At 35.0% G+C, this 21,530-nt stretch overlaps 1 protein-coding gene across 2 annotated transcripts in view; it reads right to left on the bottom strand.

Moving 5' to 3' along the window:
* Positions 1–21,530, bottom strand: part of ZEB1 (zinc finger E-box binding homeobox 1) — a 199,395-nt gene that overhangs the window by 19,530 nt on the left and 158,335 nt on the right. The window contains exons 3-4 of one of the 2 annotated variants that reach the window (XM_030321199.2): positions 11,602–11,661; positions 4,232–4,393 (exon numbers count right to left, since the gene is read on the bottom strand). In XM_030321199.2, the coding sequence (XP_030177059.1) occupies positions 4,232–4,393; positions 11,602–11,661 (222 nt within the window). Of the gene's footprint in view, positions 1–4,231; positions 4,394–11,601; positions 11,665–21,530 lie in introns of both variants that reach the window. The other variant, XM_030321198.1, reaches the window with a different exon arrangement.

Here is a 21,530-nt window from a genome sequence, read left to right as displayed (position 1 = left end):
GCCCTTTCAGAATTTATGAAGTGCAGGAGAGCGTGTTTAATCCACTAAACCTTTAAAAACTTAAGGTCTTCTGAGGATAATCAGATAGCGCTGGTGTGAAAGAATATCTACTGTGAAATACTTTATTAGCAGTACACCTGAAAGTAATGAAAACCTGAATTAAAAACATATTCTGTAATTCAAATGTTTTACTAATTGAGAAATGGTTAGGGCACCAACTTTTATGGGATTTTAACATGTTGATTAGTAACAATGGACTTTACAACATTTCACCTTATTTGATCTGTGCAATGGAAGATTAGTTTTCATTATTTTCTTTTGCTGAGGTTTTTTATTTTTTTTATTTTTTATTTATTTATTTATTTTTTTTCAACGTTTACTTATTTTTGGGACAGAGAGAGACAGAGCATGAACGGGGGAGGGGCAGAGAGAGAGGGAGACACAGAATCGGAAGCAGGCTCCAGGCTCTGAGCCATCAGCCCAGAGCCCGATGCGGGGCTCGAACTCACAGACCGCGAGATCGTGACCTGGCTGAAGTCGGACGCTTAACCGACTGCGCCACCCAGGCGCCCCTGCTGAGGTTTTTAAAAAAAAAACTATTACATAAAAATTTACATATATATACATATACATTAAAAACTCTTTATTTCCTTTTCATATTTATTGCAACCTATTGCTTCTTCAGGTGAAATGTTAACAAATTTTAAGGAAAAAAACCCCTGAAAAATGAAGGTAGAAATGGTAGGGCCCTATAGGATTATAATGCCTATAACTCCAGACTCTCCAAATATGCAAACAGATCAATAGAACACTATTCATTAAGCTGTGACACTGTGTCCCCAGGGGCAATAACTATAGTCTTCAAAAATGTGTCCTTTTGGCACACTGTTGGAATGGGTTCTAGAGTGCCCTACTTCTATTTCCTTTGTCATTGATTTGGTTACAGAAAATTGTAACTATTCTGAGGTGAATTTTCTATTTCTGCTCTTTTTCCTAGCTGATTCCTGATTTAAGGAAGGTACAGTTGACTCTCTGCAATGGAATCGGTTTTGTTTTCTATACCATTCTTCTCAATTTCCTTCAAATATTTTAAAGGTGATTGACACAATAACATTGATTTAGCACCAAAAAGTTGAAATACTTAGGTACAAATCTAACAAAATATGTATGAGATTTATATGAGGAAAACTATAAAACTCTGATGAAAAAAAATCAAAGAACTAAATAAGTGGAGAGACATTCAATGTTTAAGGGTAGGAAGACTAATATTGTCAAGATGCCAGTTCTTGCCAACTTGATATTTCCAACTTGATTCAATGCAATTCCATTCAAAATCTGGAGAGTTATCTTATGGACACCGACAAACATTTTAGTGTTTATATGAAGAGGCAAAAGACCCAGAAGAGCCAACACAATATGGAAGGTGAAAAATAAAGTTGGAGGACTGATAGTACCTAACTTCAACACTCACTATAAAGACATAGTAATCAAGACAGTGTGGTATTGGTGTGAGAATACAGAAAGGGACCAATGGAACAGAGAGCCAAAAATATCCTCATAAATACAGTCAACTGGTCTTTGACAAAAGAGGAAAAACAATACAATGGAGTAAAGACAGTGTTTTCAACAAATAGTAATGGAACAACTAAACATCCAGGACACGCATAAAGTGAATCTACACACAAGGCCTCACACTATTCACAAAAATTAACTCAACATGGACCACAATCCTAACTGTACAATGCAAAACTGTAAAGCTCCTAGAAGACAACAGGAGAAGGGGCGCCTGGGTGGCGCAGTCGGTTAAGCATCCGACTTCAGCCAGGTCACGATCTCGCGGTCCGTGAGTTCGAGCCCCGCGTCAGGCTCTGGGCTGATGGCTCAGAGCCTGGAGCCTGTTTCCGATTCTGTGTCTCCCTCTCTCTGCCCCTCCCCCGTTCATGCTCTGTCTCTCTCTGTCCCAAAAATAAATAAACGTTGAAAAAAAAAAATTAAAGAAGACAACAGGAGAAAACCTAGATGATCATGGGTATGACAATGCTGTTTTTAGATACGACACCAAAGGCACGATCCATGAAAGAAAGAATTGGCAAGCTGGGCTCCATTAAAATGAAAAACTTCTGTTCTGTGAAAGATAGTATCAAAAGAATTAGAAGACAAGGTACAGACTGGGAAAAATATTTGCAAAAGGCACATCAGATAAAGGACTATTACCCAAAGTATACAAAGGACTCTTAAAACTCAGTGATAAAAAAAAAAAATCAAATAACTTGATTAAGAAACAGTCCAAAGACCTTAGCAGACACCTCACCAAATAAGATATACAGATGGAAAATAAGTATGAAAAGATGCTCCACATCATATGTCATCAGGGAAATGCAAATTAAAACAGTAAGATACCACTACACACCTATCAGAATGGTCAAAATCCAAAACAGTGACACCACAAAATGCCGGCGAGGATGTGGAGGAACAGAAACTCACACTGCTGGTGGGAATGCAAAGTGGTACAAGTGGTACAAGGCTCTTTGGAAGACAGTTTGGCAGTTTCTTACAAAACTAAACATACTTTTATCTTACCATGTGATCCAGCATATGCACTTCTCGGTATTTACCCAAAGGAGTTTAAAACTTATGTCTACAAAAAATCTGCACATAGATGTGTATAGCAACTTTATTCATAATTGCCAAAACTTGGAAGTAACCAAGGTGTCCTTCAGTAGGTGAATGGATAAATAAGCTGTGGTACATCCAGACAATGGAATATTATTCAGCACTAAAAATAAATGAGCTATCAAGCCATGAAAATACATGGATTTTCATGTACTTACATGAGTATTACTAAGTGAAAAAAAAAACACTTAAAAAGCTGCATGATGTAGAAGTCCAACTATATGACATTCTGGAAAAGGCAAAACTATGGAAACAAAAAGATCAGTAGTTTCCAGGGTAGGTGGAGAAAGACGAACAGGCAAAGCACGGAGGATTTTTAGGGCACCAAAAATATTCTATAGAGGTATTACAATGATGGATACATGTCATTATACATTTGTCCAAACCCAAAGAATGTACACCAAGAATGAATCTTAAGGTAGACTATGGACTTTGGGTGATTATGATGTGTTAATGCAGGTTTATCCTTGGTAAAAACGGTACCATTCTGGTCAGTTATGTTGATAATGGGAGAAGCTATGCATACCGTAGGGGCAAGGGGTGTATGGGAAATATCTGTACCTCTGTCTTTTGTTGTAAGCCTAAAAATTCTCTAAAAAAGTCTTTTTAAATAGGTGATTATTTAAATATTAATTTACATCTATCCTCCAAACTGGGAACCCTCCCAAAATCAAACCAGATTTAGAATTTTAATACTTTAAATATCCTTAAACATTCCAAGTAACTTAGTTCTTGGTGTAGATCTTACATAAAATTTCTTATAGGAATATTTGCATGCTATTTGCATCTGTTTCTACTGGATGGAAGGGAAGAATGACAGCTTATTTCCTTCCAGGGGAGTATGAACATAATTAGTATTGCGTTTTGCCACTTAAAATGTTTATTTATTTTTGAGAGAGAGAAAGAGAGAGACAGAGAGAAAGAAAGGGGGGGGGGGAGGAGCAGAGGGAGAGAGGGACAGAGGATTTGAAGCAGGCTCTACGCAGACAGCAGAGAGCCCGATATGGGGCTTGAGCTCATGAACCATGGGATCATGACCTGAGCCAAAGTCCGACGCTTCACCGACTGAGCAACCCAGGTGCCCTGGCACTTTACTATTTTTTATACACTGGCTGTTTGTATCAGAATGAATAGACTAGAGCAGAGATAAAAAACCCCATTTGTCTCCAAATCAGTATGTTTTGAACCAGATACCCACGGTTTGCTTGCTAGAATAGTGGGAAAAAAAAAAAAAATCAAGACGCAGTTAAGGGTCATTCTAGCTACCTCTAACTTGCTGCCATGTGAGTGAATGGAAATCAATAACCAGGCACTGTTCTAAGCATTTCACTACAGTGGTGTTATCACTATATACATGAGATGCCACTTATTTAATACTATACTTCTATGATAAAAACGTTCCAGTCATTAAAGAGAGAGATTATTTTCTGTAGGCACCTGCAATAAATAAATTCTAGTTTTCAAAAGTGTTCCCTAGAGTAGAGTAGGTTCCCATTGTAGAATTATGGAAATAATCCTTTAAAGATGAAAGCGAAAACAACTGTGAAGCTCCATTTACCATTTTCATCATGACCACTGGCTTCTGGTGTGCCCTGCCTCTGGTCCTCTTCAGGTGCCTCAGGGTAAATGACAGCAGTGTCTTGTTGTTGCAGGAATTCTTCAACATTAGGATCATGGTTTTGTTCATTTTCTGCATCTGAGTCACATTCATCATCTTTTACTAAAAGAAATGCATACTTTATAGAAAGCAATTCACTGCCAAGTTGTTACAAAGCTTTTCTAGATAAGAAATTATTTACTTTAAGAGAATACATTACTGTTCTCGAATTTGTAGGAAATATTTACCAAAAATTAAAAGCAAAACTCACTCATTCTGTTGTCCTCGATTAAGAAGTATTTTATTTTTTTAAAAATACTTATTCATTTTGAGAGAGAGAGAGAGAGAGAGAGAGAGAGAGAAAGAGAGAGAATGAATCCCAAGCAGGCTCCATGCTGTCAGCACAGAGCCTGATGTGGGGCTCAATCCCATGAATGCAAGATCATGATCTGAGCTGAAACTGAGTCGGGTGCTTAACCAACTGAGCCACCCAGGTGCCTCTATTGAGAAGTCTTTTAGAAAGTGTTACAATAAAAGTTTTGAAATTTTCACACTATCCCTTTTAAACTTGAGAGTTGTACTTCTAGTCCACCTTACTGATAAACAAGACACAGAAAAGCTAATATAGCTGACTGAATTCTTAACTTCTCAATGATCATGCAAGGAAAAAAGGAAGAGAAAACCTGAGCTCTCAAACCCTAGTCCCTCCTAGCAACCTACTGGATGTTAGAGTTGTAGCTTAAATCTGAATCATTCTCAGTATAAACCACTTTGAAGTTCAGTTCTGTTATGTGATTTCTTAGAAAACATTGGGGCGCCTGGGTGGCTCAGTCGGTTGAATGTCCGACTTCGGCTCAGGTCATGATCTCGCAGTCTGTGAGTTCGAGCCCCGCGCTGGGCTCTGTGCTGACAGCTCAGAGCCTGGAGCCTGCTTCGGATTCTGTGTCTCCCTCTCTCTCTGCCCCTCCCGCGCTCATGCTCTGTCTCTCTCTGTCAAAAATAAAATAAACATTCAAAAAAAAGAAAAGAAAACAGTGTTAATAGCTATCTGTAGTTAGAAAATTTTTTAGCAAGACTCAAAGAGTGTCAAATCCTTAAAACTGCTTATTTCCTTTAGTATTCGTATGTATATACAAAGCTATTCTTTCTCTATTTCTGCCTTAATAAATGTTTAACAGTGGGATTAGGCAGAGGCATTTTTTTTTCTTCAGTTAGAAAGATTCAGGAGATAATGGAATGCTTTCAACTTTGCGACGGTACTCCAGAGCGTTGCTGAATTTCTAAAGCAGGATTGCTGCGCCATGGTTTTCCTCCATCTCCTCCACTGGCTCCAGAGGACAGTGTCTACTCCATGGTGGTAATAACTGTAATGGGTTGTAGGTTTCCCTGGTGTCTCATGGTTGACTTCTTTATACACTTCAGGCTGAACTGTCAGTTCCAAATTTGTAAAACAGCATTTCCCAGCAGACTAAAATAGGGCCCAATTGAAATGCTGAGGTAGGGGCATGTTTTTGTTGAACACTTGTTGAAAGAGTCTTGCTACATGTCCTGCACAGTGGTAGCAACTGAACTCCTCATGGAAGCTGCTGTTTAAAACCTTAAAGCCAATGACATAGTAATCGTGGTGATCCACCATTTTTTCCCCTCCTTTTTAATACAGCCAATAGCTATCAGTTATTTAGCACTGGGTTACTACATTCAGGGATAAGTGAAGGCTTAAGAGGTAAGCTGGTCCTGTGGGTTTTAAGGGAGTTTGTTTCTAAATCCTCAACTTCTGGGTATATTTTTTCTTACAATCCAGAAGGTTCTTCCCTCCACTATCCGCTTTTCATAGTATCCTTTGCTTCAACTTGTTAAAAAATGTTTCTTCATTTATTTTTGAGGGGGGCGGGCAAGGAAGAGGAAGAGAGAGAGGCAGAGAGAGGGGGAATCCCAAGAAGTCTCTGCACTGTCAACGTGGGGCCCTACGTGGGGCTCTATCTCACGAACCGTGTGAGATCATGACCTGAGCCGAAATCAAGAGTCAGATGTTTAAACAACCGAGCCGCCCAGGCACCCCCTCCTTTGCTTAAACTTAAAAGGAAGAAGAGAAAAAAGCATATTTGAATACATTAATATGGTGCACTGCTTTGGAATATAAAAACCTCCAGGTTGCCAAAGGGAAAAAATCAAAATACTGATTGGGGAAAACTTTATTGATTAATCAAGGCAACATAAAACCACCGCAGGCCTTCTAGTTTTTCCTGTTTACATGGATTTCTATCGGGAGTAAAGCCTGGTGACTGAAATAGGGATATTTTGGCTCTAGTTAGGAAGCTCTGAAATCAAATATATAATAGTAAGGCCAAAGGGATGGAGAGTAGTTTTCCTTTAATTACCCTACCTGTTCAATTCTCTAATATTAAAAAATTTACTACTCTTCAGGAACCCTGGTCAGAGCAAAGAGTATTTTCAAAAATCTTTCCTACATTCTGTCAACAGCTGGAAAAATAAGCATTTCTGAACAGCTAACTCAGTACAAGTCCATGTCACTGAATCTTTTCAATGTAACTGCAAGTTTTCAAGTTAAACTAGATTATACTCACGAGTGAAATTTAAGTTTTATGTGATTTATTGATTCCATATAGGTTACAAGATGCTTAAAAATATTTTTATTAAATTATATTACATTTATTTCAATTAAAGTCTTCACTTATACAAAGTTTATTTTTCTATATCCTATTATGTACGTGTGTGTGTGTGCGCGTGCACGCATCTAGGCTAGATGCTAGAATAATGAGTTTTAAATCGTATACATTTTGCAGAATTATACAGTCTGTATTTTATACATGAAACTTGCATCTTGAGTAAGTTATAAGCTTACCTATATATTGACTGGTTCTAAATTACTACTCATTTGGAGACAAAAATTTTTATAACTTATAGAAATTACATTAGATATAAATAACCTCACTACTGAATAATCTACTTTTTTAAGAAAATTATTAAGTTTTTAATTTTAATTCCAGTCTAGTTAACATACAGTGTTATGTTAGTTTCAGCTGTACAATATGGTGATTCAACACTTCTATACATTACTCAGTGCTCATCATGATAAGTGCACTCCTTAATCCTCATCACCTATTTAACCCATCCCCCATCAACCTCCCCTCTGGTAACCATCAGTTTGTTCTCTATAGTTAGTGAATAATCTATTTTTAAAAGATATGTTTATACTTTGTATGTTTCTCTGTTTCTCATTACTTAGAATTTATACGTTCCTCATAGGAGACATTTTATAAAATTTCTCAAATAGCGTACTGGCAGAATTATTTGAATTAGAAAAGTGAAAACATACTTTTTTCCTGACAGAAAGTCTGATCTGACTAATTGGTATAACAGTGATAACTGGCTTTGCTAGTTAGGTGATTAGGTACAAAATTTCCAGAAACTGAATGAACTAAGTTTGTAGCTCTAAGGCATTGATGAAAATATTGTTACCTCATGTGGTAAGATAAAAGGATTTTTACAAAAAAGTACTGGCAAAATGTACTGAAATTAACATTATTCAATTTCCCCAACCATTTCTGAATGTATTAATCAAGGTGCCTCTAAATGAGAGGGAAAAATAACAAAAGCTAAGAACAGATATCATCAGTCCTTTGATCAGTAAGTGTTGGTAAAGCCTTTTTGGTATTTGTCCCAGAGAATCAGGGAGTGGATGATTCTAATGACTGGGAAACAAATTCTTGAGCAAATTAGGTAGCTTTGAGTTTTTGCTTTCAACAGAATTGAAGGAGCATTTAATAGAATTGTCAGTTAACCACACTAAAAATACTTTATTGGTATGTAACCATAACTCTTTGCACATAACTCTAAAGATGTATAAAGAATCAAGTGAATCAGTTATCACAAAAATGTACTGCACCCCTTTATTTATGAGAATAAGGTTATCTGAGTGCTAAACAAACCATAGAAAAAGAATTAATGCTGAACATTTTTTCCTCTGGAAATAAGTAACATTAAACCGTTGATAAATGAACTCATCAAAGAATACTTCGGCTCCTTTAATTTCATTTCCAGTACATTTTTCTTTAATAATTATTTATTAGAGTTTTTAATGTATTTATGCTGTAGTCAACTGTGTAGTACTGATAATTATATGATAAATCCATATGCTAAAAAAATTTTTTTAAGAGTCTTATCCCTAGAAATTAAAAAGAAACTTAAATTTCAAGTTATATGCATGTTTTTCTTATAAAGAAATGACAACTGATCAAAAATAACTTCAAATAGGAAATACATACTACATTAACATCAAATTCTATATCATGAGTAAACACTATAAAATTTCTGACTCTTAACGAAGAGCTTACTCATATTTTTAAAAATTGAATGATTAGCAGGTATTAAATTGTTTGGATTTTACATAGAAGAGTGATATTAAAAATGTTCTTAATATTCCAGAAATTAGATTGTAACTACTTACACTTAAAATGAAAAAAATTTAAATGTACATTAAGAAATATGTGAGACAGTATATAATCAATCTACATGATATAAAATTTGGGAGACAGTAATAGTACCTCTTAGGGTGGTCGTGAGAATTAAATTAATATAGTATGTGTTTAGTACTGTATCTGCACATGTTAAGTGCTATGTATTGTTAGCTATTTTTCTAAAAGCAGTCCTGTAAGGTTAGCGTTATAATTTCTCAACTAAAAGTTTTCCCAATGAAAATAACTAGGATCAGAAAACTTAGATACATAGTAAAAAAGTGTTACCATTAGATCAAATATTTGGTATTAGGGATGTGGTATCAAATTCTGGTCTTTCCAACTAAACTATGCGGTCTCTGTGAACCTGCATCTAACCAAAACAATTTCAAGCTGAAACCAGAAATTTTGCAGTTTTACACACAAATTTATTAAGTGTTGGGAAGTGCACATTGTAAAAAGCCCAATTTGAAAGCAAAATTTCTAGTCTTAATACTGATAAACTTACAGATTTAAATAGTAGACAGGTGAGTAAGTATATAGAAACATAATGATAATTTGGCTGTCTTTAGATATGACAAAACTCAGAGCTGACTGTCAAAGTATGGAATTACTTTGGATCATAGGACCATATGACCATAACCATTTGCCAAAGTGTAGAATTACAGTGTAGAGTTCGTGATTATAATCATGAATTAGATCAAGGAGAGAGGGGCAAATATTTAATATAAAGATTAAACATTTTTATTTAGCTATCAATAATTTCCATTGGAATAAAGTATCCTTCGGCTTCTTCCTATCTTCCATTTTTTTCAAACTTGGCAAAACTATTAACTATATAAACAAAAAAGGGATGCTCAGAAGGAACAAAGGAGGTTTTGGGTGAATTTTTCACTCTCTGAATACTAAACTGAGACTTCAGTTCTCTTAACTTCATGAATTGCAAAAGGAAGTCAGCTGAAGAAAGGATCTGACAAAGTTCTGAACTAATGATGATGACCTCTGTACAATGTTTTTGTTTACTTTGTCAGCACATTATTCCCTAGAAGTCAAGGAAGTAACAAAAGCAAAGGCAAAACATAACTTTAAAGTTTAAGTGCTCAAAAGTCTCAGATGTCTAATTTTTACCCTTCTTTCCTTACAACTACACTTTTCAGGGCTTTATTAAATGTTTGCTTGCTCCTAACTCCCCACGTTCCAGGGAAATAAAGCTGCAGGGATCACCTTCCTCTGGGTGGAGGGACCGTACATTTCAGCAATAATTTAAGTTAGTACAAGGTTACCTTAACTTCCAGATGTGACTTTGCAGAGAGGGGGAGGGGAATTAAGGGAATTTATATACTACTCAGTAGTTCCAACTGAAAAAATTCATTTATTTTTGTAGGGAAGAGCAAAGTGTGAGGTGAAATACTGACACTCGGAATTGTGAATGTTTGTTTTGATAGCATTTTGCCTAAAAGGGGGAAAGATGCCCTTAACTCTGGTAATAGAAGTCATTTAACATTCAGTAAAGGAGTAATAAACAGCATTCTTTTGTGTTCATTAATACTATTTACTAAAAACACATATCTAGTTTAAATATTTTATATAATGTGTACGTTAGCATGACAAATACTTGATGACATACATATTGAATACATTATTCATGCAAGTTAAACACAACCAAGTTAAAGGCAGAATATAAAATCTTAGGCAGCAAGTACTGTAAATCATCACATACTCCAGTATTATTTAATTAATCTGGAATGCATCTTTAATAACAGCACAAAGATTTACTCTTGGTTTTACAGAACTGCCAAGTACGGCAGTGCTCGTTTATATTATAGATGAAAATCTATTTTTGACATATTATTATGAAATACACTCACATAATGGAAGATAATTTATAGGGCTCTATGGAATATTACTAAAATGCACTGCAAAACTAGAATTGTTAAACCAAAAAAAAGAAAATACAAAATTTATTTAAAATTATATGATAGAAATTTCTAACTTAGGGTGGAATATACAAAATACAATTATACTACTTTTAAGTACAGTATTTTTTTAAGATAGCATTTTCTTTTAAAAAATTTCTTAAAATGTTTACTTCTGAGAGAGAGAGAGAGAGGAGGTGGGGAAGGGACAGAGAGGGAGGGGAGACACAGAATCCAAAGCAGGCTCCAGGCTCTGAGCTGACAGCACAGAGCCCAACACGGGGCTTGAACTTGCAAACTGTGAGATCATGACCTGAGCTGAAGTCAGACGCTTAACTGACTGAACCACCCAGGCACCCCTACTCTTTTGCTTTTTAAATCTGATTTGAATCCATTACAGAGGAATAGGTTTAAGTCTCAGGGTGTATGTATTTTTAGCCATCTAGAAGCAAATTTCTTTGTTTACTATAATTTAACTTCATCTTGGCCTTTTTCAATCACAGAAGTTACAAGAAAAAAATTTTGATTCTCTTGTTTTCTGTGACACATTTTCACTCAACTCATCAATATTCATGATTCTCATCCGGTTTATAGATAACTCATGACATTTGCTTATTCTTCTCCCTTCTGCTTTCTGTCTTGTGGGCAACTCAATGCAGATCCTGGTAACTAATAATGAAACTCAAAATAGTTAAATCTGTGTTTCTATAGCTTTGGTAAAATTTTGGTATGTGTTCAAATCATCATTTAAACACTAATTTTTTGGATGGAAAAATATGCTACATATAGTGCCCTATATGCCTGGGTACTTAAACACTGAAGGAGGTCAAGATGAAAGAGGAGGAAACAGACGAAATTCACGACTCACAAATGCAAAAACCAGTGACACAAAAGACTTTGTTCAAAGGCTGCAGTATGAAAGAAAATAACAAGAGAGTACCTGCACATCCCGCTTCATCTGCCTGAGCTTCAGGCCCCAGGATTTCTTGTCCTTCCTTTCCTGCTAAAATCAAAGTACAAAAGATTAAAATAGATCCATGCGTCACAAACATTTTTAACATCTAGAAATCTGAAAAGTAACTTTTAGATTATATTCAATTTGGATTTTTTCCCTTTTAGAAGTAATGTGTCCTTGAAAAGTAAACTTTTTAAAAGAAATTAAGCTGGCAGTTTTACCACACTCACAAAGGTACATTAAAGAGCAAAATTAGTGAATGTTTACATACAACCCAGGAATTATATATACATTAGTATTATAAGCATACTGGGATTTTAGGGTTTCTTTGGGAGAGGAGTTCTACCTGTAGGTAGTGGGGTTCCTTTTTTTGTTTCTTCTGCAAAGCACAGATTTCTGTTTTAGGCACTGTGCTAGATGCTTTATAAACTTATTTCTTTTAACCTTCATAACTACCTATTTTATAAGTTAAAAAAAAAAAAGACAACTGAAACTTGAGGCTTGAAGAGGTTAAATAACTTGCTCAAGGACACACTACTATTAGATGGTAGAGGTGGAATTTTAATTCAGGTCAGAATGGCTGCAGAACGTACTTTCTGCTACACTGTATAACCAGAGTCCCAGCCAACTAGAGAGAAGACTGTACTAAACTTCACTGTGTCCAGCGTCAACGCCTAGGGCACTGTACTTTCTCTGCCACTCTATTCATTGTTCTAACCTCTGGTAAATCATAATCACAGTACTGGTAAACATTTTCAGATGTTACTTTATCTCCCTTTGCCACCTAGGCTTATAGTGAGCCTAGTATTCTATACAGAATAAGATCAGAGTAAATATGCATATTATTTTGACAAGCAGAAAGTACATTTTTGTATATTCATGTACATTGTATTGATTCTAATAGTGTATTAAGAACATGTGCATATATAGAAGACATGATGGAGTTAAAAACTGCTTTTAAAAAAAGTGGTAGCAGAGTACACATAATTATGATCAGAATACTAATAAAGGCATGCTAAAACATCACATCATGTACTTATCTGCACCCCAATCAAATCCCATTGAATATGCCAGTCAAAACTCTTGATTTAGACTTCCCCTAAGTTTGATAATTGAATTGAGAAATGGAACACTAATCAAGAAAAATCTTAGCGCACATAAAGCACGTATTTCTGTAAGTGCCTTGGCTTATCAGATAGATTTATTCAGCAGATTTTCTTTACTCATTAACTTTTATATTAGTACTTAAAGATGATCGCTATGTGAAAAATAGTTAAAATATGCATAAACCTCTTTAGAGCGGCATAAAAAACACTGTCTACAGTAGGTAATAATGAGATTAACTTCCAATTAACTTGTATCTTCATTTTATACTTGCCATCAGCAAAATGACAATTTAAAAACCTTTGCTAAAGTGTTTATAATGCAGTAGGATAAACACCAGTGTTTGCAAATCTCTAACATCTTTTTTTCTTCTCTCTCTGAAGCATGTACTTAAATTAAAATAATAAACAGTATGACAATTGTATAACTATATGATAGTAATATAGTTTTTTATTGTAGATTTATATGTGCCCTTTATTTCTCCTCAAATGAAAATCAAACCACAGTTATTATTTACTAAGACAGGAGATGACAATGATATTAAAAGTTAAAATGATATTTTGGACATTACTACTTTTTCTACTTATAGTTATTATAGCTAATTAAAAACATGTCTGCAATTCAAGTAAATGATTTATTCACTTCTTCATTCTTTCATTTCTGCTTGGGATAAAATCAAGGCTCCTTAGGAACATTTAACATACTTTAGAATCTGGTCCCCCACAATTTACTGCGATTTAAAAACTGGAAGTCTCCATTCTTTCCCTCATTATTGGGGCTGGAATTTTGAACTAGAATCATATTGCCTAATGAAAACAGAAAACATCCTACTGCTGGTCTGTAGCGTGAACACACTTCTTTCACTACAGAGGGCTGCTAGGAACGAGCTCCTTCCTGCTTCATCCATGGACTAGCGCGAGGGTGTACTGGGAACAGCTAAATATTGTTCAAGCATACTTCTTCCTCATGTGTTCTGATCTTACTTATAGTTTAGAAAAGATAAGGGTAGTCAAGTAGTAGAATTTCCTTGTGCACAAGATTTTCTCTCCTGTAAGACTTACTAATGTCAACACATTGTGACTGATGAACCAAAATACAATTTAGAAAAGTAAACTGGAATACTCCTACGGCTTTTGCTTTAGCCCAAATTCCAAAGCAAATACACAAATGAGGAAAAATTCCTGAGTAACAAGACTTTGTTTTTTCAAATAATGGCAAGAGATAGCTGAAAAATAGGTCATGAAATACTTCTCAGCAACAAAAGGGACAATTTACTGATACATGCAGCAACTTAGATCAATCTCTCAAGAAATTATGGAAAGTCAAAAAGCCAATCCAAAAGATTACATGCTGTATGATTCTATTTATGTAACATTCTTGAAATAATAAAATTATAAAAATGGAGAAGAAATTTGTGGTTGTGAGAGGTTAGGGTTGGGGCAGAGGGTAGGGGAAGGCGGGTGTATAAAAGGCAATGAGGGAGCTCTATGGAATTGTTCTGTATCTTGTCCATATCAATGTCAATATTCTGGTTGTGATACAGTACTACAGTTTTACAAGATGTTACCATTGGGGGAAAAAGGAGTAAAGGGCATATAGGATCTGTGAATTATTTGTGAATCTACAATTATCTGTGAATTATTTGCAGATCTATCATTATCTTAAAATTAGAAGTTTAGGATGCCTGGGTGGCTCAGTTAGTTGGGCGTCTGACACTTGATTTCAGCTCAGGTCATGATCTTATGGTTCATGAGATCAAGCTCTGCATTGGGCTCTGTGTTGACAGCATGGAGTCTGCTTAGGATTCTCTCTCTCGCTCTCTCTCTCTCAAAATAAACAAATATTAAAAAACAGTAAAAAAAAGTTTAACTGAAAAATAAGTCAATGGCAGATAGCACAAATTTAGAGAGATAGGACGTATTTACTTTGCCATAAGATGTAATTCCTACTAAGGAAAAGCAAGGATAGCAAATGCAATTCATGTTAACCAAAAATCCAGAAGACTTAATGTCAATGGCAGGATAGACCAGTTCAAAGTACAGGACTGATTATTAAGCACATGTACAAAATTCTAAAACTTTCATTTTGAATTCATACCAATGTGTTCCTAACCATTTCAAATGTGTTTGTGAGAAGATTTTATAGCAATTTCTAATATGGCACAAGAAGCAGGTAACTGAACCAGATTTTCCTTTCCTGCTTTCATCTCTTCCTCTATAACGCACATCCACACATGCCATGCACATTTATACCTGCCTTTTCTCAGACTGACCCCTCTGCCTAGAATGCTGTTATCTATTCCATCTGAAAAACTTTTACTAATCTGATTCTTTAAAGATAAGTTCACATTTCTCTCATTCTGTAAGTCTTCCCTGACAGTGCTGTGAACTAAACGCCAATAGATTCCTGAAGTTAAACATAAAGTGTTTAAACTTTAATCAGAAATGATTTTTTTTACTGTGTGGTTTTTCTGAGTATTTCCAGACAGCTTCACTTTTCTTTCATACATGTATCCTCTAGTTTCTACATATATGCATATATTTTTGGTATAACTGTCCATCAAAGTCACAATAAATGTAATTCACAGCCTCCATGAATACCTGTTAACTTAAACAAAAGTAAAGAAATATACATAGCTAAGGTCAAATTTGGTTAAGATGAAATAAACACAAACCACCCTGCGTGTCCCATTGAATACAGCTGGAAAAAACCTGGGGAGAATGCATGGAGGAGTTATTTGAAGACTCTAAAAGGTAAATCATACCAAGAAGACTGGGGAAGAAGACATGACAAGAATTCAAAATACTATTTAATCACTTTCCTACTCCCTGGCTTGGATTCAAGGCAGCCTAAACGTAGAAGTAGACACTGGGGCATAGCAGAAAAAACTCTATGGAAAGCTCTCTAGTTTAGGCTCAAGGAGTAGGAAAGGACTCAAAGAAGGGGAAAACCATTTTTTCCCCTGGATTCTCTTGTGTCCCAGTCCCTATATCATCCCAAGGTAGCAGTGGAGATCATGATGATGGCAAGAATGTAAAGGTACCTAAAACTCCAAAGAAGGGGAAACTTTTTGTCCAGAGGAGCTGTGGCTCCAAGAGGATGGTACAAACTTCCATCAAGTTCTTTCTCCCTAACTTCTTGCAGCCCTTCTTCCTGCAGGCATAGTGGGAAGTATGTGGCAAAATATGGCCAAGAAGTCCCAGAATTTTGGATAAAGAACTGGAAAGGGAAGTCTCAGGGAACTGAAAGTACCCGGGAGATCATAGAAATGGAGCAGTACAGGAAACTAACCATATAAAGCTGCTTGTGAACTTCCCATGTGTGGATCTGACCATAGGTTTTGAGAACTAAAGTAAGGATAAAACCGTTAGTCATGTCCCAGAATAGCCACTGTATGGCACACAGATCCAAAAAGCATTGCAAATGCTTTGAAAACCCAATTGATATTGGAACCCATAGAAAATTGTTTGGAACTTATAGCCTGATACAACTGGATAAGTTGCCTGCTAAACCCAAAATATCAAAATTCTCCACAGGATTTAAAGAAGACCAAGAGTCTCATAAGATGATATTCAAAATGTCTAGGATACAATCCAAAATTACCTGGCATATGAAGAACCAGGAAAATCTCAAATTCTAAGACGGCAATACTGAAAAGACACAGATGTTGAAAATATCAAAGACTTTAATCAGCTACTATGAAAGTACTCCAAGAGCTAAGGATGAACACTTGAAAATAATGGACAGACAAAAAGTCTAGGCAAATTCTTACCAGCAAACAGAAGATATAAATAAGAACCCAAAGGAAATTTTAGAACTAAAAATACAGTAACAAATTTCTTTACAAAAATCACCAGATGGACTCTACAGCAAAATGGGGGTGAAAGAGGAAAGATCAGTGAATTTGATGGTACATAAATGGAAATTACCCAATTTGGACAACAAAGTGAAAACATTAAAAAAAAAATGAGTCCCAGGGATGTGTGGGACAATAATGAAACATCTAATATTTGGTCATTGGAGTTCCAGAAGGAGAAAAAAAAAGAGTATGGTGTGAAAAAAATATATCACGAAGTAGCAACTAAAAACTTTCCAAATTTAATAAAAAACACACCAATAGATTAAAAAAGTTAACTTAATTTCAAATAGGATAAAGCCCCCCGAATCCAAGCCTAGACCATTAATCAAACTCTGAAAACTAAAGATAAAAAAAATTCTGAAAAGAGACAGAGAAAATGATACACAACTATATGGGAACAATAACTTAAAAGAAGGCAGATTTATCATTAGAAATAAAGGGCTTCATAAGGAAAAAGAACATCTTTTAACAAGTGCTAAATGATAAAAACCTGTCAACCCCAAATTCTGTATCCAGGGAACATATACTTTTGAAACAAAGGTAAAATAAAGATATTCTCAGATGTAGGAAAGTGAATAGAGTGCACAGCCGGCAAACCTGATATAAAAGAACTGCTAAGGAAGACCTTCAGAAAGAAGGGTAAATGATATTAGAGAAAAATTTGAAATGTCATGAATGAGAGAGAACAAAAGAAATGATGTAGTATATATGACAACTACAATATAAAGGAGAGAAGGTAATGGGACCCATATGGATGTAAAGTCTGTACATTTTACTTGAAGTGGTGAAATACTTATTCTAAGTAAACTGTGAAAAGTATGTAAATTCTCATCTACAGAGCAACTACTAAAAATTCTATACAAAAAGATATAGTAAAAATGAAATAAACAAATGAAACTACAATACTAAAACATATTCAAATGATCCAAAAGAAGGCATGAAAGGAGAAACAGAAGGACAAGAGGGAACAAACACAAAGCAAATAATACAATCTCCAACCATCAAAACTTACATTACATGTAAATGGTCTAAACGAAGCAATATAAGGGGATACAGATTGTTAGAAGAGATTTAAAAAAAAACCAAGCCCCATTTATAGTACTCTAACAAAAAAAAAATTATTTCAAACACAATGTTATAGATAGGTTAAAAGTAAAGAAGGAAAAAGGAAAAAGATACACTATGTAAAGACTCATCAAAAGAAAGCTAGAGTAACTATTTTATATCAGACAAAGTAGACTCTAGAGCTAAGAAAATTACCAGAAATATAGAGAAACATTATATAGTAAGAGGGTCAATTCACCAAGAAGCCATAACAATCTATAAAAGAGTATGCATCTAACAACTGAGCTTCAAAATATGTAACCAACAGAACAGAAGTAGAGAAGAAAAATGCATGTGTACAGTGGGAGAATTCAATGCCCCTCTCACATTAACTGACAGGACAAGTTGACAGAAAATCACAAGGATATATACAAACTGATATTTGTATAACATTGCATCCAACAATAGAGGACTACACATTTTATTTATTTATGTATTTATTTATTTTTTTGACTTTTATTATTTTTTAAAGTTTATTTATTTTGAGACAGAGAGAAGGGCAATGAGGAGAGAGAGAATCCCAAGCAGGCTTTGCACTATCAGTGCAGAGCTCCATATGGGGCTTGAACTCACAAACGATGAGATCATGACCTGAGCGGAAGTCAAGAGCTGGATGCTTAACTAACTGAACCACCCAGGTGTCCCTACACATTCTTTTTAAATGCACATAAAACACTCATGAAAACTGACCATATTTAAGATCGTATAACAAAAAAAACTTAAAAAAAATCATACGAAGTATGTTCTCTGACCAAAATAAATTTAATAGCTATTAATAGCAGAAAGATGAGAAAATCTCCAAACCCTGTGAGAACTGAGTACCGTGTTTCTAAAGAATCCATAGCTCAAACAGAAAATGAAAAACAACACATCATAATTTGTGGGATGTACGTAAAGCAGTGCTTAAGGGGCAATTTATAGTATTAAATGCTTATAAAAAAGTTCTCAAATCAAAATTCTAAACTTCTGTGTTAAAAAATGGAAAAAGGAGCAAAGTAAGTCCAGAGCAAGCAGAGTGAAGGAATAAAGAGCAGAAATCAATAAAATTAAAGACAAAAAAAAAATAGAGAAAAACAATGAAAAAGAAAGCTAGTTCTTTGAAAAGATCAATAAAATGGATAAACCATTAGTATGAGTGACAAATAGAGGGAAGCCACAAACTACTAAAAACAGGAATGAAAAGGGAGTATCGTTATAGAGCTAGGAGATATTCAAAAGATAGTAAGGGAATACTCTGAGTTCAAGGAGTAAACATTACAACATTTTGACTCGTAAAGAAGAGATCATTCTTTTTATTTTTTAAAAGTGAAAAATTAAATTGCTATGGATCTCAATATAAGAATGTCAAAATGTCAATATTTTTAATATGCCAGAAGTTAGAGTGTGTGCAACTACTTACATTTAAAATAAAAAATTTTATGTCCATTAAGATATTGTAAGGCATTACATAATCACTTAATTAATTAATTAAATTACAGAGAGAGAGTGAGCAGAGGAGAGGGTCAAAGGGAGAGTCTTAAGCAGGCTCCACGCTCATCACAGAGCCCAATGTGGGGCTTGATCCTGCAACCTTGGGATCATGACCTTGAGCCTAGATCGAGTCAGATGCTCAACTAACTTAGCCACCCAGGCGCTCCCATAATCATTTTACATAATATAATACAAATTTGGAGGATAATAGTGCCTCTTAGGGTAGCTGTAAGGATTAGTATGTGCTTAGTATTGTACCTGGCACACTGTGAGTTATATTTAATTGTTAGCTATTTTCCTTATTAATACAGTCCTGTAAAGTAAACATCTCTACACAAATAAACTTGAAAACTTTGAAATACCAATTCCTCAAAAAACTAGAAACTATTACAACTTATCCAAGATAAAAAGTTAATGTGAATATTCCTATAACTGCTTCAAAAGTCGAATTTGTAATTTAAAACCTTCCCCCAAAACAAAACAAAACAAAACTCTGGGCCCTGGTGGTTTCTATTGTAAATTCTAGCAGACATTTACAGAAAAACTACAACTAATTTTAAACAACCTTTTCAAGAAAATAAAAAAAAAAGGAACACTTTTCAATTCAGTTTATGAGGCTAGCATTTCCCTGATACCAAAACCATATAAAAATAGTATAAAAATAGAGAAAACTATAAACCAATATCCCTCTTGCACACTGACTTAAAAGTTTTCAACAAAGTATTACCAAGTCAAATTGAGCAACATGTTGAAAGCAAATGACTAAGTGGGGCTTTCCAGGGAATCCAAGGCTGGTTGAATATTTGAAAATCCATTAATGCATTCACTGTTATTAACAGACTAAAGAAGCAAAACCACATGATCACATCAACTGACAGAAAAACCATTTGAAAAAATTCAACATCTATTCATGATGAAAACTCTCAGCCAACTAGGAATAGAAACTTACCCAATTTGATAAAAGGTATCTATAACAAACCAAATGCTAACAATATACTCAAAGGTAAAAGACAATATTTTCCCTCTAACATCGGGAAAAAGGAAGATGTCTACTTTTACCACCCCTGACATCTTGTAATACGTCAATAAACAGGGATAAAGGTATACAGATTAGAAAGGAAGAAATAAAACTGTCCCTATATTTGAGAAGATTGTCTACATAGAAATCTGAAGGAATCTACAAAAAAATCTGAGAATTAGCGAGTTCATAAGATATAAGGTCAACACACAAAACTCAGTAATATTGCTTGCTATATAAGTGAATTTATATAAACTGAATTAAAACAAAAATATTCACAATAGTTTCTCCCTTTAGAGAAGAAATACATAGGTGATAAATCTCATAAAACATGTATACAATCTGTGTGTTTGAAACTACAAAGACACTGATGTGAGAAATCAAAGAGCTATGCAGCATAAAAAAATTAACATACAAAAATCAGTTGCAATTCTATATACTAACAACGAACTATCTGAAAGAGAAATAAAACAATCTCATTTACAAGAGCATCAAAAAGAATAAAATGCTTAGAAGTAAATTTAACCAAGGGGTGAAAGATCTATACACTGAAAACTATAAGATACTAATGAAGGAAACTGAATGTGATACAAATAAATGGAAAGATATTCTGTGTTCATGAACTGGAACAATTAATATTGTTAAAATGTCCATACTACCCAGAACCATCTATAGAGTCAATGAAATCCCTATGAACATTCCAATGACTTTTTTTTTAACAGGAATAGGAAAAAACAATCTTAAAAGGCCCTGTATAGCTAAAGCAATCTTGAGAAAAAAGAACGAAGCTGGAGGCATCACACTTCCTGATTTCAAACTACACTGCAAAGCTATAGTAATCAAAACAGTATGGCACTTGCATAAAAACAGATGTATAGATTAATGGAAAAACTGAACTCATAGAAATAGAGAGGAGATTGGTGGTTTCCAGGAGCTGGGGAAGTGGGAGAAGTCAGAGATGGCGGTCAAAGGGTACGAGTTCCAATGATGAGATGAGTAAGTTCTGGGAACCTAATGTATAGCATGGTGAATGTATTTAACAATACTGCATTGTAGGGGCGCCTGGGTGGCGCAGTCGGTTAAGCGTCCGACTTCAGCCAGGTCACGATCTCGCGGTCCGTGAGTTCGAGCCCCGCGTCAGGCTCTGGGCTGATGGCTCAGAGCCTGGAGCCTGTTTCCGATTCTGTGTCTCCCTCTCTCTCTGCCCCTCCCCCGTTCATGCTCTGTCTCTCTCTGTCCCAAAAATAAATAAACGTTGAAAAAAAAAATTAAAAAAAAAAAATACTGCATTGTATGCTGAAATTTCTAAGAGTCCATCTTAAATGTTCTCACCACATACCAAAAACTGGCAACTGTATG

Source organism: Lynx canadensis, chromosome B4 (genome assembly GCF_007474595.2).
Source record: "Lynx canadensis isolate LIC74 chromosome B4, mLynCan4.pri.v2, whole genome shotgun sequence".
Lineage (NCBI taxonomy): Eukaryota > Metazoa > Chordata > Mammalia > Carnivora > Felidae > Lynx > Lynx canadensis.
This window is presented reverse-complemented; position numbering and strand designations above follow the sequence as displayed.